At 47.1% G+C, this 16,461-nt stretch overlaps 1 protein-coding gene across 2 annotated transcripts in view; it reads right to left on the reverse strand.

Moving 5' to 3' along the window:
• Positions 1-16,461, reverse strand: part of YLPM1 (YLP motif containing 1) — a 108,987-nt gene that overhangs the window by 22,058 nt on the left and 70,468 nt on the right. Inside the window, exons 6-17 of one of the 2 annotated variants that reach the window (XM_063948311.1) lie at positions 15,662-15,942; positions 15,492-15,590; positions 14,129-14,330; positions 13,954-14,048; positions 13,741-13,877; positions 13,550-13,612; positions 13,300-13,419; positions 12,999-13,175; positions 12,835-12,918; positions 12,677-12,760; positions 10,619-10,699; positions 1,638-1,689 (exon numbers count right to left, since the gene is read on the reverse strand). In XM_063948311.1, coding sequence (XP_063804381.1) covers positions 1,638-1,689; positions 10,619-10,699; positions 12,677-12,760; positions 12,835-12,918; positions 12,999-13,175; positions 13,300-13,419; positions 13,550-13,612; positions 13,741-13,877; positions 13,954-14,048; positions 14,129-14,330; positions 15,492-15,590; positions 15,662-15,942 — 1,475 coding nt within the window. Of the gene's footprint in view, positions 1-1,637; positions 1,690-10,579; positions 10,700-12,676; positions 12,761-12,834; positions 12,919-12,998; positions 13,176-13,299; positions 13,420-13,549; positions 13,613-13,740; positions 13,878-13,953; positions 14,049-14,128; positions 14,331-15,491; positions 15,591-15,661; positions 15,943-16,461 lie in introns of both variants that reach the window. The other variant, XM_063948310.1, reaches the window with a different exon arrangement.

Below are 16,461 nucleotides of genomic sequence, written 5' to 3' on the forward strand. Positions count from 1 at the left end.
TTTGCATTAACCAATGAAGAACTAGACGAGCACACAATAAAAAAAAACAAAATATTTCCCATATATACACACACACACACACACAAGACAAACATGGCATCTGCTAGACAGGTGCAGATATGTGGGTGAACTTGCACCTGTCAAAGGAAAGTGTCGAAAAGACAACATAACAACGATTTGATAACTATAGGGGTCTTTGGCCGAAATCTCCAGCCAAGTCCGTTTGCAATGTTTTAGAAAATATCATGTAAACCTTTTATTCGGGGTCAGAGTCTATGATCTAGTTTCTTGCATGCTGCTTTCCTCACCTGACCTCCATAGAGATTCATGTGACAGACAAACGGGGCAGAGGCCTGTTTGAGCCCCACCTTGCTCCGCCACCTCATAAGAGATATGTTCCTGTGAAATGGTGCTGTCTGATGTATGTTTTGTGGGTGTTTAGAATTTGTGTGGTTGTTTTCCTTTTCATTGTGTCTTTTTGTACAATGCTAATTGACAAAATGTGAGTTTTATTAATTGTAAGCAGTGATTTTAAGAAACTTGTCGAAATAAAATCAAACTGACCTATCTGTTAGAACTTAAGAGTACGATGCGTAAAGATGTAACGTCAATGTGTTTATATTTTATTTTATTAGAAAGCGATGCTTAGCTGTGATATTGTGGAGTGTATTCTGAGCGTCATAGTTGTTTTGCGTTATAAAACCAGGCTAAACAGAGAAGCAACACGATCTATGAATAAGCAATATTAAGCAACAAGCTATGATTACAGGATTACTGAGAGTTGTACACAGAACATACACTTCCCCTGTGTATTATACAGCTCATTATCCATGCCAGGACCACAGATTTCTGTGCCACAGCCGCTGTGGAGTCTGTCTCACTGGGAATAGTTCTATTTTGACTCTAATTTCTTTCTACCACCCATAACCCAGTGTCATCCCTGTGGATCCCTATGTAACCCAAAGAAGAAACACGATTTTTAATATATAGGGACTATGCAGAAGAGTGGACCCCTATGGACCCTGAAGAAGACCAATTATTTTACACATCAACTTTCTTACTGTTACACAATATACCTGTAAATGTACTCTGACTTGTACTTTGGGGGGGGGGGGGGGGGGGGGGGGGGGGGGGGTAGCGTACAGGCTCCCGCAAATGGCACGGTGTGCGCTGCGGGGGTACCTCAATGCCCTGGCAGCCGGTATCTGTGCCGGTTACTTAAGCTCAGAATATATTATACAAGGTTATAAACATTATAGGATATTATATTGGCAGATTGCCCAGATCATGCTACAGTATAACTGCGCAACTGATCTCAAAATATCGGTCTGTCGGACATGCAGAATTGTCCAGCATATACGTCCAATGCAATGTTAAGGGAGCTGCAAGTTGGCTGCATAAGGATGATGCCCCGGCCCGATCCACCAACTTTTCCCTTTCCTTCAAAATAATTTTTTATATATTATATATATATATATATATATATATATATATATATATATATATATATATATATATATATAGCACAAGGGAGGACGTAAGCAAGACGCATGTGGGGCGCAGTGTCGGGACATTACACGGTGTAATATCACTCTCTTATCCATCACTAAATGAGCACGGCTGCGACAGACACTCACCAAGTTTAGCTTCAGAAGTATCCATCTCCCATTTGCTTTTCGGAAGATAGCCCTATGTCACAGGGAACAAAAAAGCTGGAAGAGTTAGTGGAAAACAATGACATCCTTCAATACAAAATATATCTTATCCTAGGAAATCTAGTGTACAGGACCTTACACAGCGAGTCGCTACATATTCCGCACAGGGGGGCTGTTATCAGTCTAGGAGACACTCTGGACCCCGCAGACAGGGTGTAAACTAACCAGAAGGGGACAGCAGATGACGCATGCACCAAATTAAGGGATAACATTAAAAAATAAGATTTTACTCACCGGTAAATCTATTTCTCGTAGTCCGTAGTGGATGCTGGGAACTCCGTAAGGACCATGGGGAATAGCGGCTCCGCAGGAGACTGGGCACAACTAAAGAAAGCTTTAGGTCACCTGGTGTGCACTGGCTCCTCCCACCATGACCCTCCTTCCAAGCCTCAGTTAGGACACTGTGCCCGGACGAGCTGACATAATAAGGAAGGATTTTGAATCCCGGGTAAGACTCATACCAGCCACACCAATCACACCGTATAACTCGTGATACTATACCCAGTTAACAGTATGAAAACAACTGAGCCTCTCAACAGATGGCTCAACAATAACCCTTTAGTTAGGCAATAACTATATACAAGTATTGCAGACAATCCGCACTTGGGATGGGCGCCCAGCATCCACTACGGACTACGAGAAATAGATTTACCGGTGAGTAATATCTTATTTTCTCTGACGTCCTAGTGGATGCTGGGAACTCCGTAAGGACCATGGGGATTATACCAAAGCTCCCAAACGGGCGGGAGAGTGCGGATGACTCTGCAGCACCGAATGAGAGAACTCCAGGTCCTCCTCAGCCAGGGTATCAATTTTGTAGAATTTAGCAAACGTGTTTGCCCCTGACCAAGTTGCAGCTCGGCAAAGTTGGAAAGCCGAGACCCCTCGGGCAGCTGCCCAAGATGAGCCCACCTTCCTTGTGGAATGGGCTTTTACAGATTTTGGCTGCGGTAGTCCAGCCGCAGAATGCGCCAGCTGAATTGTGCTACAAATCCAGCGAGCAATAGTCTGCTTAGAAGCAGGAGCACCCAGTTTGCTGGGTGCATACAGGATAAACAGCGAGTCAGTTCTCCTGACTCTAGCCGTCCTGGAAACATAATTTTTCAAGGCCCTGACTACGTCCTGTAACCTGGAATCCTCCAAGTCCCTAGTAGCCGCAGGCACTACAATAGGTTGGTTCAAGTGAAAAGCTGATACCACCTTAGGGAGAAACTGGGGACGAGTCCTCAATTCTGCCCTATCCATATGGAAAATCAGATAAGGACTTTTATATGACAAAGCCGCCAATTCTGATACACGCCTGGCCGAAGCCAAGGCCAATAACATGACCACTTTCCGCGTGAGATATTTTAGATCCACGGTTTTTAGTGGCTCACACCAATGTGATTTTAAGAAACTCAACACCACGTTGAGAACCCAAGGTGCCACTGGAGGCACAACCGGGGCTGAATATGCAGCACTCCTTTTACAATGTCTGAACTTCAGGTACTGAAGCAAGTTCTTTCTGGAAGAAAATCGACAGAGCCGAGATCTGTACCTTAATGGAGCCTAATTTTAGGCCCATAGACACTCCTGCTTGTAGGAAATGCAGAAATCGACCTAGTTGAAATTCCTCTGTTGGGGCCTTTTTTGGCCTCACACCAAGCAACATATTTTCGCCATATGCGGTGATAATGTTTTGCAGTTACATCTTTCCTGGCTTGAATCAGCGTAGGAAGGACTTCCTCCGGAATGCCCTTTTCCTTTAGGATCCGGCGTTCAACCGCCATGCCGTCAAAACGTAGCCGCGGTAAGTCTTGGAACAGACAGGGCCCCTGCTGCCGCAGGTCCTGTCTGAGCGGCAGAGGCCATGGGTCCTGAGATATAATTTCTTGAAGTTCTGGGTACCAAGCTCTTCTTGGCCAATCCGGAACCACGAGTATCGTTCTTACTCCTCGCCTTCCTATTATTCTCAGTACCTTTTGTATGAGAGGCAGAGGGGGGAACACATAAACCGACTGGTACACCCACAGTGTTACCAGAGCGTCCACAGCTATCGCCTGATGGTCCCTTGACCTGGCGCAATATCTTTTATAGCTTTTTGTTGAGGCGGGACGCCATCATGTCCACCTGTGGCCTTTCCCAATGGTGTACAATCCTTTGGAAGACTTCTGGATGAAATCCCCACTCTCCCGGGTGGAGGTCGTGTCTGCTGAGAAGATCTTCTTCCCAGTCGTCCACTCCGGGAATGAACACTGCTGACAGTGTTAACACATGATTTTCCGCCCATCGGAGAATCCTTGTGGCTTCTGCCATCGCCATCCTGCTTCTTGTGCCGCCCCGTTGGTTTACATGGGCGACTGCCGTGATGTTGTCTGATTGGATCAGTACCGGCTGGTTTTGAAGCAGAGGCCTTGCCTGACTCAGGGCATTGTAAATGGCCCTCAGTTCCAGAATATTTATGTGTAGGGAAGTCACCTGACTTGACCAAAGTCCCTGGAAGTTTCTTCCCTGTGTGACTGCCCCCCAGCCTCAAAGGCTGGCATCCATGGTCACTAGGACCTAGTCCTGTATGCCGAACCTGCGGCCCTCTTGAAGATGGGCACTCTGCAGCCACCACAGTAGAGATACCCTGGTCCTTGAAGACAGGGTTATCAGCCGATGCATCTGAAGATGTGATCCGGACCACTTGTCCAACAGGTCCCACTGAAAAGTTCTTGCATGGAACCTACCGAATGGGATTGCTTCGTAGGAAGCTACCATTTTTCCCAGGACTCGAGTGCAATGATGCACCGATACCTGTTTTGGCTTCAGGAGGTCTCTGACTAGAGATGACAGCTCCTTGGCTTTCTCCTCCGGGAGAAACACTTATTTCTGTTCTGTGTCCAGAACCATCCCCAGGAACAGTAGACGTGTCGTAGGAACCAGCTGTGACTTTGGACTGTTTAGAATCCAACCGTGCTGTTGTAGCACTTTCCAAAATAGTGCTACCCCGACTATCAACTGCTCCTTGGACCTTGCCCTTATAAGGAGATTGTCCAAGTACGGGATAATTAAAACTCCCTTTTTTCGAAGGAGTATCATCATTTCGGCCATTACCTTGGTAAACACTCTCGGTGCCATGTACAGTCCAAACGGCAGTGTCTGGACTTGGTAATGGTAATCCTGTACCACAAATCTGAGGTACTCCTGGCGAGGATGGTAAATGGGGACATGCAGGTAAGCATCCTTGATGTCCCGGGATCCCATGTAATCCCCCTCGTCCAGGCTTGCAATAACCGCCCTGAGCGATTCCATCTTGAACTTGAATTTTTTTATGTATGTGTTCAAGGATTTTAAATATATAATGGGTCACACCGAACCATGCTGTTTCGGTACCCCAAACCGTGTGGAATAGTAACCCCATCCTTGTTGAAGTAGGGGCACCTTGAGTATTACCTGCTGGGAATACAGCTTATTAATTGCCTCTAGCGCAGCCTCCCTGCCTGAGGGAGTTGTCGGCAAGGCATATTTGAGGAAACGGCGGGGGGGAGACATCTCCAATTCCAGCTTGTACCCCTGAAATACTACTTGAATGAAACAGGGATCCACCTGTGAGCGAGCCCACTGATCGCTGAAATTTTTGAGACGGCCCCCCACCGTACCTGGCTACACCTGTGGAGCCCTCGCGTCATGCTGTGGACTCAGAGGAAGCGAGAGAAGAATTTTGATTCTGGGAACAGGCTGACTGGTGCAGCTTTTTCCCTCTTCCCATGTCTCTGTACAGAAAGGAAGCGCCTTTGACCCACTTGCTTTTCTGAAGCCGAAAGGACTGTACCTGATAATACAGTGCTTTCTTAGTCTGTGAGGAAACCTGAGGTAAAAATATTTCTTCCCAGCTGTTGCTGTGGATACGAGGTCCCAGAGACCATCCCCAAATAATTCCTCACCCTTATAAGGCAGAATCTCTATGCGCCTTTTAAAGTCAGCATCACCTGTCCAGTGACAGGTCTCTAATACCCTCCTGACAGAATGGACATTACATTCATTTTGGATGCCAGCCGGCAAAATATCCCTCTGTGCATCCCTCATATATAAGACGACGTCTTTAATATGTTCTTATGTTTGACAGGGTCACCGACCACGCTGCAGCAGCACGATCTGCAGGTCTCAGTCTAGTACCTGAGTGTGTAAATACAGACTTCAGGATAGCCTCCTGCTTTTTATCAACAGGTACCTTCAAAGTGGCCGTTCCTAAAACGGCAGTGCCACCTTTTTTGACAACCGTGTGAGCGCCTTATCCACCCTAGGGGATATCTCCCAGCGTAACTTATCCTCTGGCGGGAAAGGGTACGCCATCAGTAACTTTTTAGAAATTACCAGTTTCTTATCGGGGGGAACCCACGCTTTTCACACACTTCATTCATTCATCTGATGGGGGAACAAAACACTGCCTGCTTTTTCTCCCCAACATAAAAACCCATTTTTAGAGGGTTAATGTCAGAAATGTGTAACACATGTTTTTTTTTTTTTATTGCCGGGATCAAGTCACGGATGTTCCTAGTGGATTGTGTATATGTCTCAACCTTGTCGACACTGGAGTCAGACTCCGTGTCGACATCTGTGTCTGCCATCTGAGTGAGCGGGCGTTTTTGAGCCCCTGATGGCCTTTGAGACGCCTGGGCAGGCGCGGACTGAGAAGCCGGCTGTCCCACAGCTGTTACGTCATCCACCCTTTTATGTAAGGAGTTGACACTGTCGGTTTATACCTTTCACCTAACCATCCACTCTGGTGTCGGCCCCACAGGGGGCGACATCACATTTATCGGCATCTGCTCCGTCACCATATAAGCCTCCTCATTAAACATGTCGACACAGCCGTACCGACACACCGCACACACACAGGGAATGCTCTGACTGAGGACAGGACCCCACAAAGCCCTTTGGGGAGACAGAGAGAGAGTATGCCAGCACACACCAGAGCGCTATATAATGTGGGGATTAACACTATAACTGAGTGAAATTTCCCCAATAGCTGCTTGTATATATAATATTGCGCCTAAATTTAGTGCCCCCCCCCTCTCTTTTTAACCCTTTGAGCCTGAAAACTACAGGGGAGAGCCTGGGGAGCTATCTTCCAGCTGCACTGTGAAGAGAAAATGGCGCCAGTGTGTCTGAGGGAGATAGCTCGGCCCCTTTTTCGCGGACTTTTCTCCCGCTTTTTTCTGGATTCTGGCAGGGGTATTTACCACATATATAGCCTCTGGGGCTATATATTGTGGTATTTTTGCCAGCCAAGGTGTTTTTATTGCTGCTCAGGGCGCCCCCCCCCCCAAGCGCCCTGCATCCTCAGTGACCGGAGTGTGAAGTGTGTATGAGGAGCAATGGCGCACAGCTGCAGTGCTGTGCGCTACCTTGGTGAAGACTGATGTCTTCTGCCGCCGATTTTCCGGACCTCTTCTTGCTTCTGGCTCTGTAAGGGGGACGGCGGCGCGGCTCCGGGACCGAACACCAAGGCTGAGCCTGCGGTCGATCCCTCTGGAGCTAATGGTGTCCAGTAGCCTAAGAAGCCCAAGCTGGCTGCAAGCAGGCAGGTTCGCTTCTTCTCCCCTTAGTCCCTCGCTGCAGTGAGCCTGTTGCCAGCAGGTCTCACTGAAAATAAAAAACCTAATTCTATACTTTCTTTCTAGAAGCTCAGGAGAGCCCCTAGTGTGCATCCAACCTCGGCCGGGCACAAAATCTAACTGAGGCTTGGAGGAGGGTCATGGTGGGAGGAGCCAGTGCACACCAGGTGACCTAAAGCTTTCTTTAGTTGTGCCCAGTCTCCTGCGGAGCCACTATTCCCCATGGTCCTTACGGAGTTCCCAGCATCCACTAGGACGTCAGAGAAATTGTGATGAGCCCTAAGATTCAGAATCCTTTCTGTTATGGTCCATTAAGTCTGAGGATTTGGCATGACACTGAACTATGGGAGGGGGAGGGGGAGATATGACACTGGATTACCAGCAAATCTTGACATGCAACTAGGTTACCTGCAAACAGCACAAGATACTCCTTTATACCCCATTGGCTACATTTTTATAACAAGACAAAAATAATAGGTCAGAGTAACAAAACAAGAGAGAGGGGAGAGAATTGTTCTTGCTGGAACCAGGCGGCCACCCAAACGAGGTCCTGTGCCGTGCAGACCGGGAAACTCGCAGACCGAGCTGGTGGAATGCACACTCGCATTTGGAGGAAGACTACTCTGCCCCAAGGTAAGCCTGGAAAAATGACTGCAGTAATCATCTCGGCAATGGAAGCTAGCCAGCCTGTCGTGGGCATCGTAAAAACACTGACAAATTATCCATCACTGTGCAACACCTGGTTCTCATGGATATAAGCACCCAAAGCCATTACCAAATCTAGTCCTTTGCTTCTGGTGCCATATCCTGGTTTAGAGTCTGGATTACAAATGTTCTGATGAAGATAGAAAAGACCATTTCTTTTGGCTGAAAGGAAGGAATGGTTCTACAAACAGCCCTTTCTGCATAGAAAATGAGGAGAGGAGACCTGTAAGACAAAGTCCCCAGCTGAGGTTTAGATCCTCTTCCAGAACATCCTGCTGAAATAGCACCATGCTATTGGAGTAATTGTCAGACTGTATCTTGACAGCCCTTCCTCGCAAGAACTGCCAGTACCACCACCTTAGGAAACCAAAAACCCTGTAACAGGGCACAGAAGAACAATGGCCCTCCTGCCTCGTGTCTGTCGTCACTATTGCCCAGAACCAGCTGGAGCATGGATTACCCCTGTTAAGATGCCCATATCAACCCCAAGCAGAGCTTGGGAATAGTATGAAGAGCTGAACGGTCAAACACTTGTAAAGGTCCATAGACACTAGACGAAAAAGTAAAAGATCTCACTCAGAAGGGCCAATATGAGTGAGATCTTTTACAATCTCGTATAGTGTATACACTCAATGTCGTTAACGATGCGTGCTCCCCTGCGGCGCCTGTTATCAGAGAAGAACAGTGGTAACTGGCACGATACCTGCGAACACCATCAGTGCTGTGGCCATATGAAAGGGAAGGACCAGAAACTGAAGATAACAAGGCTGAACGGCAAATCTAGGGATGCGTACATATACACTACTGGATCCATGCTGTTGCAAACTGTCTACAACCTGTCCAACCTCATAAGGACATTCAAGGATTTCAGATTAAAAAGGAACTATCCTCTTTTGGACTGAGAGAGATGTGAGCGATGACCCAAATGTTTCTGCTGGAGTAACTACTCATGAGTAAAGAAGGGAGTAAGGGCCCGATTCAGCTTCTAACGCTGAAGTGCGTAAATCACTATTCGGCGATTTCCGCACTTCTGCGCATGCGTGCACTTGATCGCCATATAAGTCCCAGCAGGGGGGGCGGGGACGGGGCGTCATGCTTCCGGACAACATGTGCCTGTCCGGACCATTTGCGGGGTAGCCCGCAGCAGCGGCGTGACGTCGCACGCTGCCCCTGCAACCCAAAACATGGCGGCCCTGAGCCTGCCTTCGCAGCTACGCTGTGAAGGCAGGGGGCTACCCTAAAGATGCGAACTCATCGCCATTTAGCGATGCGCTTGCATTTTAGCGTGCGGGGGGGGGGGGGGGGCTCGGCATGCAGAGAACGGAGTTGTAGTTTTTCGATCTTTTGCAACACTACAACTGATGCTGAATCGAGCCCTAAATGCGTTCCATCAGGGCAAAACTTTTCATGAACCCTCTCAGCTAGGTGTATATGGGATGGAACTGGACCAATGATCCCGGAAAAGGAGCTAACTGACCGCCCACCATGGGAATACCAGGATGGACCACCTGCACATCATGCTGACTGCTTGTCCGAGGACTTCAGAGCTGGACCCCTAGCTTGGGAGATGGACCCCTATGGGATCCCATGCAGGCTGGAAGCTCTGTACCAAAAACAGTGCATTGTCCTGAACATTACTCATGGTGGATGAGATAGGCCAGGGAAAAGGGTTCCAAAATTAGCAATAAAAAGAAATACCTGTCAAGGAAAGAGTTTAGATGCCGTGAATTAAAAATTCACAGACAATGAGATGTAGAGGGGAGGATCTCAAGTTTCGAGCAGACACATTTTAAGTGCCCAAGCTTCGTGCACTGCACGCTATAACCCATGGTAATCTACAGTGCCCTCTAATGGACATATATGGAGATGTATTATAGCGGCACACATCGTGCCGTTATAGTGCTACCTTCTCCTTTTTACCAAGGAGAAACAGCAAGGTGCACCAACGAGATGTAGTAACACCCCGGCCTGCCATAGTAAAGGGGGGGGGGGAATGAAAATTGCCCCCACCAGAGCACACAGCGCATCAGCTTGTGTCTCTCCTCCAAGCTCACTCCCCCCTGTGCATGCGTGAGATCTCCCTCTTATCAACAGATTTCCTGTGCAGCAGAAGCCAGCAGCCTCCACAGCCGGTGCTGTGGGCAGACACCTGCAGCTGTCAAACTCGATAGCTGCAGGTGTCTGAACGGTCAATGCAAGTGACCATTCATACAGTGCCCTGCACACGGGCATGCTATCACCGCTGATCATTAAACACACATCTCTGCAGCAGTCCATGGGGGAAAAGCGGTATTAGTTGCCATAAAGTGCGCCGGCATCGCGTCTTCCCCATAACGGCAGTTCGTAATTCTACCGAAAAGTTGCATACACATCTACACATCGGGCATATAGCCTGGAGTCTCTGTACACATGTGGAGGTCCCAGTATTAAACTCAGCACGTTTAAGGAACGGAGAACAGAAAGAGCTGACTGTCTTTGGGCCAGATTTGGCCAGTAGGGTGAGTTTCATAAACATTCAAAGTGTAGAAGTGGAGAGGGATGGAGACACGAGCACGTTTGACACTACGCATTTCATACATTTCTGGAACTGCAGGCAGACTTCACATCCTCTCCTACCCGATCGCTCTCCTCCTCCTCGGACGGCCCCTTTGCTTCTTTCTCTGGGTCTGCACTCGGCTCAGAATCCTCCATTTCAACCTGGAAAAGAAAGAGTCAGGACACTGTATCCTTTCCAGTCTGTCTAATCAGGTCACACAGAGCTGCTAAAATCACCGTGAGCTCAGCCTTAAACTTTCTGCGATGACTGAACAGCGAGACATATTATTTATTACCAGTTATTTATATAGCTCACACATATTCCCTAATGGAGCTTACAATCTCTATTCCCCTGTGTTTACTAGGTAAGTGAGCTCCCACACAGGTCAATTAGTAGTAACAAATAAGTACCAACATTCAAATATTCAAGAACAAGGCTCACGCCTCGATTAAACCTGTTGGTGGTGCACCAAGGGTTCGGTAATTACTTACTGGTAACTTATTACCCAAGATGGGCAATAAATGGTGAATTAATTACCATTAGATAAACTACATCTGAAACCTCTGACACTAGCTTTAGTGGTCAAATCTTTCCCTTTTTACAATCTTTCGCGGCCATTCTGATTTTAAACGTTTTCAATTAACGTTATATTTCAGACACATATATGAATTGTCTCTATCCCTTTACACGAGTGCACCAACAAAAGGGTTTTCTTTCTTTCCTTCTAACCTATATTCCCTACCACATACATTATAAACACAAGGGACCATTTTTAGTTGCCAATTAACCAACTTTGAGGACTTGGGGCAATTAGCTGGGTAGAGGGGAGAATTTGTGCAGTGTATAGATCAGGCATTCCCAACCACGGTCCTCAAGGCACACTAACAGTGCAGGTTTTAGTGATATCCAGGCTTCAGCACAAGTGACTTAATTAGTAGCTCAGTTATTTAGATTTAACCATCTGTGCTTCAGCCTGGATATCACTAAAACATGCACTGTTGATGTGCCTTGAGGTCTGCGGTTGGGAATGCCTTGGTCTAGGGGTGTGTACACACTGTGAGATAAATCTGTGAGATTTTGACTATATAGTCAAAATCTTTTGAAAAGTTGGTGCATATCTCATGGTGCTAGGCAGCTTGCGATACAGATTCGATCCCGATGCGCGCTCCCGTGGGGTCGGTATCGTAAGGCTAGATAGACTGTGCAGGCAAGTCAATCTTGACTATCCAGTGTACCATCTAGTACAAAGTATAGTCAAAATTGGCACTTAGTCAAAATCGTACATAGTCAAAATCTCAAGCACAGATAGTCAAAATCTGTACAATCTGTGCTATCTGGGCTCTGGGGGAGTTCAAGGGAAATCGCATAGTCAAAATCGAACATAGCAGGAATCTCACCGTGTGTACACAACCTTAGTGCTCAACCAGGATCCAACACATCTGTTCAGGTAAATTTATGGAATAGTGCTTTACTTTCAGCATAAATGGAAAACTAACAATAAACAGAAAATAACCCCCACCTAGCCCCCATACAGGGCACGGACTCACTTCTTCACCCCTGGCTAACCTTGGCCAGCTAATCTGCAAATAAAGTCTCTTATAAAGTCACAATCCTGTCTCTCACAGGGTACGGTTATAGGCTCCAGCCTGGCTTGGCTATGACGGCCACCCTGACCTGAGCCATGTATGAATTCTACCTGCGCTCTGTCTCACCTGAACAGTCTCCTCTCTGCAGCAGCCATTCGGTGTAGTAACACCTCCTATTACTCCCCTATGTGGGCGGATCCCTCCTACCACACTCTGAACACGTGTCACTAATACAATTTACATTCATACTGCCACGCCACCATTATATTTTTGTAGTGTTTGAGGAAACCGGAGTACACAGAGGAAACCCATGTAAACACAGGGAGACTAAAACTCCACAGTTAGGGCTGTGGTGGGAATTGAACCCATGATCTCAGTGCAATAATGCTAACCATTACACCAACCGCGCTCATGTGTCCTATAATTCCTTGCAAAATCTATCCACAGGAGTCTGGTAAGCGAATATTCAGCAACCATTACTAACATACCCGTACGTCTGCATTATCCTGCCAGTAAGGTTCTGCTATAACAGGATTTGTTTTTTTTAATTACCTCCTCGATGGCTGCATCCTGAAGCAGGGAGCGGATATCTAAGCGAATCATGTGCCGTGGGGCTGTTTCCCAGTTATCCGCCATCTGGAAAAGAATGGTTTAGCAAGGCGCTCTCAGTACTACATGACAGGACGCACTAAACAATAAAGGACAATTACCCTGTTAATATCCCTCGTCTTGCGCCCGTGCACGTTTCGTTTTGCACACGTCTGAGTGTCTGCAGTGATCTCAGCCAGGTACACCTGCAACAGGAAGAAATGTACTAAGCCAATGCAATTCTTTGACTCCGCAAGGAGGCCACAAACACACCCCAGAAATTCACCTCAAATCCTTTGGTCTTCGCTGCGCTCCAGAACTGTTCGAAGTGTCGCACGCGGTCATGGATACTGTCCAAGATGATGAACGGGAAGAAGCCATCATCCAGTGTCTTTTTGAATGTTTTTAGCATTCCAATGCGATAGGACTCCTCCATATCTTTTTCAAACTCGTACTCCATGACCTGCAGAAAAGAGGATTTTAATTACCTACCGGTAAATCCTTTTCTCAGTCCATAAGGGATACTGGGAACACTGAAATGTGATGGGGTCCAATCACTGCCAGCGTCTTCTAGTCTTGCAACTCACCTTTCTTTTAACTTTTTTACCAGACTCTGGGTCTTTTTCAACCTTCTCCACCTCTGTGATGAAGTAGTCATCAAGGCTCAATACTCTGGGAGCAGAGCCCCCACACTCCACCTCTTTATCCTGAATAAAGACATACAACTGATGACTTTGTTTGCTCAGAGCACAGAGGAAACTCAACCACCTGCAGCGAAGGTAAGTAATGTTACACAAAGGGGCCACGTTACACTCCTGCCACGACAGATGCACTCACCCTGATCAGCTTGGCAACGTGCGTTTTCCCACTTCCAGGCAATCCTCTCATGATGACAACAATCTAAAAAAAAAAAGAAAAGAAAATAAGGTCAGATCTAGGTAAGGAGGTATCCAGTGACCTTGCTATGTAACCTGCAAATGAATATAGACATTAGAAGTACATAGAAATGGAAAGAATTAATGAGTTACCCGTTCAGGCCTGCTGCCTCGGCCTGGTGGCTTCAGGAGATCGTCCACGTTTTTGGTCTCGGGCTTCTTCTCCGGTGGAGGACCAGTCGCGGGAGGTGGCATTCCCGTCCTTTCCTCTGAGTAACTCCTACGGGATCCTGCAAGGAGAGTTACAGTATTTACATTCTGACCCTCCCAAGAGGCTTAAGAAACCGGTGGTCAAGTCTTCCTCACCTCCAAATGTGGGAGGTGTCACATCGTAGGTTCCCCTCTCGGGCTTCCGGTCACTGCGACGGCTGGAGCTCTCTTTGTCACGGTAAGATGATGACCTGCAGATGTATGGAAATTTGAGCCACAGAAGCAAAAGGAACCCCATGATAAGTCACCTTATGTCACAGTAACAACTGACCTGTCTTCTCGAGAGTGTCGATCGCGGTCAAACCGTTCCCGGTCATTTTCTCCTCTGTCTCTGTGCGTCTCTGAGCGGTCACGGTCTCGTTCACGCTCTCTCTCGCGCTCTCTATCATACTCTCGGGATGTTTTACTGCTCTGCCGCTCCAAGAAGGGATCCCGGTCCCTGAAGTCTCGGTCATAGCAATCAATCAAATAATCTAGATAAAATAAATCTTGCATGAGGGTATTTATCAACGGTCAGTTGGAGGCTGCTGGAGCACACCACACACATCCACAAGTACGTATTGGGGGGCGGGAGGGGGAGAGCATCGCACATCGGGAAACCTAAAAGCTTAACTGTTTGGTGTCCGGTCCTTTATCACCACCTACACCCCAATGTCTCCCTGTGGACCCTAAGATACCCGAAGAAGAATGATCACCAGAGAAGGTTGCAGGAACGGTGAACGCCCAGAGGGAAACCTGGTGCAAGGGAGGAAAGGTCTACAGCAGAGCTGGCCAAACCAGTCCTCGAGATCTACCAACAGTTCACATTTTCCAGACCACCTAGCTGGTGCACAGGTGTAGTCATTACTAATTAAGATGTGCTGCATTCATTCCTAACTGACAGTTCTACAGATCTCCAGGAGGCCTGGAAAACATGAACTGTTGGTAGATCTCGAGGACCGGTTTGGCCAGCCCTGGTCTACAGCATGGTGGAATACCAGCAGTGAAATCACCACAATATAGATCAGTGAGTTCCAAGCTGTGAACCCCGGATCTGGCTCAACACAGATGTACAAAAGCCCTGGAAGGAAGTCTACAGATTAACATCTCCCTGCCCAACGTCACTAAGAAAGCTTAGCACATGAGGTTATTGGGGGGACATGGCTCGGAGCAAACACTCCTCTGCCAGTAAAGCGAGTGAAAGACAATGACCAGTCGGATTCACAAACAATGCAATGCATACGATCACTTGATGGGTCCGTTCATAAGCAATTTATAAAAGAAGAACAAACAGCCATTACATAAGTAGTTAGGGAGAACTCAGCCAGCTCATCAACAAAGAGGGGCCGCAGCAGTTACGTACTGCCCAAGAAGTGTGAGTGGTGCCAAGGAAGGGACCTGGAGGTAGTGGTGAAATCCAACTGCAACGGGCACTGTTATTTTGCATACCCATAATTGGTGCATATATATCCCTCCGATGCTGTATGAAAGAGGGAGCATCAGCATTTTCTATGTATGTACAACTCTTTATTATATCTGTCTAAATAACGACTACTGGAAAGCAGCCGGAATGTGATACACAATGTGACCAGAGATAGTAATGAGCCAATGCGGGTGAAATTAGCCCTACAAGAGATATTCCTTATTGGACTGACCTTTAGGGAATGAGGAATTTTCTCGCTCCAAGGACGGTTCTGGCAGAAGCACCACCCTCTCCCCATATGGCGTCTGTTCTACTTTCCCAACCGCAGGATCTACGGGCAGAAGAAGAGAATGAGAATCCCAATTCCAGAATACGGCAGGTAATGGTAGGAAGATCTCGTACCTCGGCCATGGCCATAGTCTACGGTCTGCTGAATCCCGGACAGCTTGGAACCTCCTTGGAGGCGACTCCTCTCTTCTTCCCAAAGCCCATTGAATGAGTCCTCATCCCAGCGGTCAGTAGCTCTTCTATCGCCCTGGGGTGTATGCGGTATGGTAGAGGCAGGCTCTTCTCCCTTCACTAACCCTTCAGTTGGCTGAGGGGCCGAATTTTGCTGAAGGTCGTCGGAGGGTTTTGTTTCACCCAAAAAGTGCTTCAAGCTGTCAAGCTGCTCTTTCTGCTCCCTGTACAACGCAAAACCAGAGTTAAAAGAGCCAACAGTCAAGTAATGGAAGAATTATTCATTCCTGCTCTTATGGAATCTTACATAAGGAGAAATAAAGTGATAAGAAGACACCATGAATACTCTTCTTGTAAAGCCAGACAGGAAAATTTATAACAGGACAGTTTAGGATCTAGTTTTTACTTAAAAGCACAATTTCCCCCAACACCAAAACCCTTCTGTTACGCAATTAATTAATTATACAAGGATCGGAAGTATCACTGATGAGAATCACTGCACTAACTCTATGCATACAGTTTATGATCACATTTATTGGTAGTAGCTAGAATGTTAGACTATGGAAGCCTTCACTGATTGACAGCACAGTACAATGTGGGAAGTGTATCAAGCAGTGGAAGAAGTGATGAAGTGGCCAGTAGACAAGTGTTGCTCAAAACAACCAGCTTTTACTTTTAATTTTATAGAACGCACTTGATAAATGCTACACCAAACATGACTGGTTGCTATGAGCAACTTCTCA

The sequence above is a fragment of the Pseudophryne corroboree genome, chromosome 12 (assembly GCF_028390025.1).
Source record: "Pseudophryne corroboree isolate aPseCor3 chromosome 12, aPseCor3.hap2, whole genome shotgun sequence".
In the NCBI taxonomy this organism is placed as follows: domain Eukaryota; kingdom Metazoa; phylum Chordata; class Amphibia; order Anura; family Myobatrachidae; genus Pseudophryne; species Pseudophryne corroboree.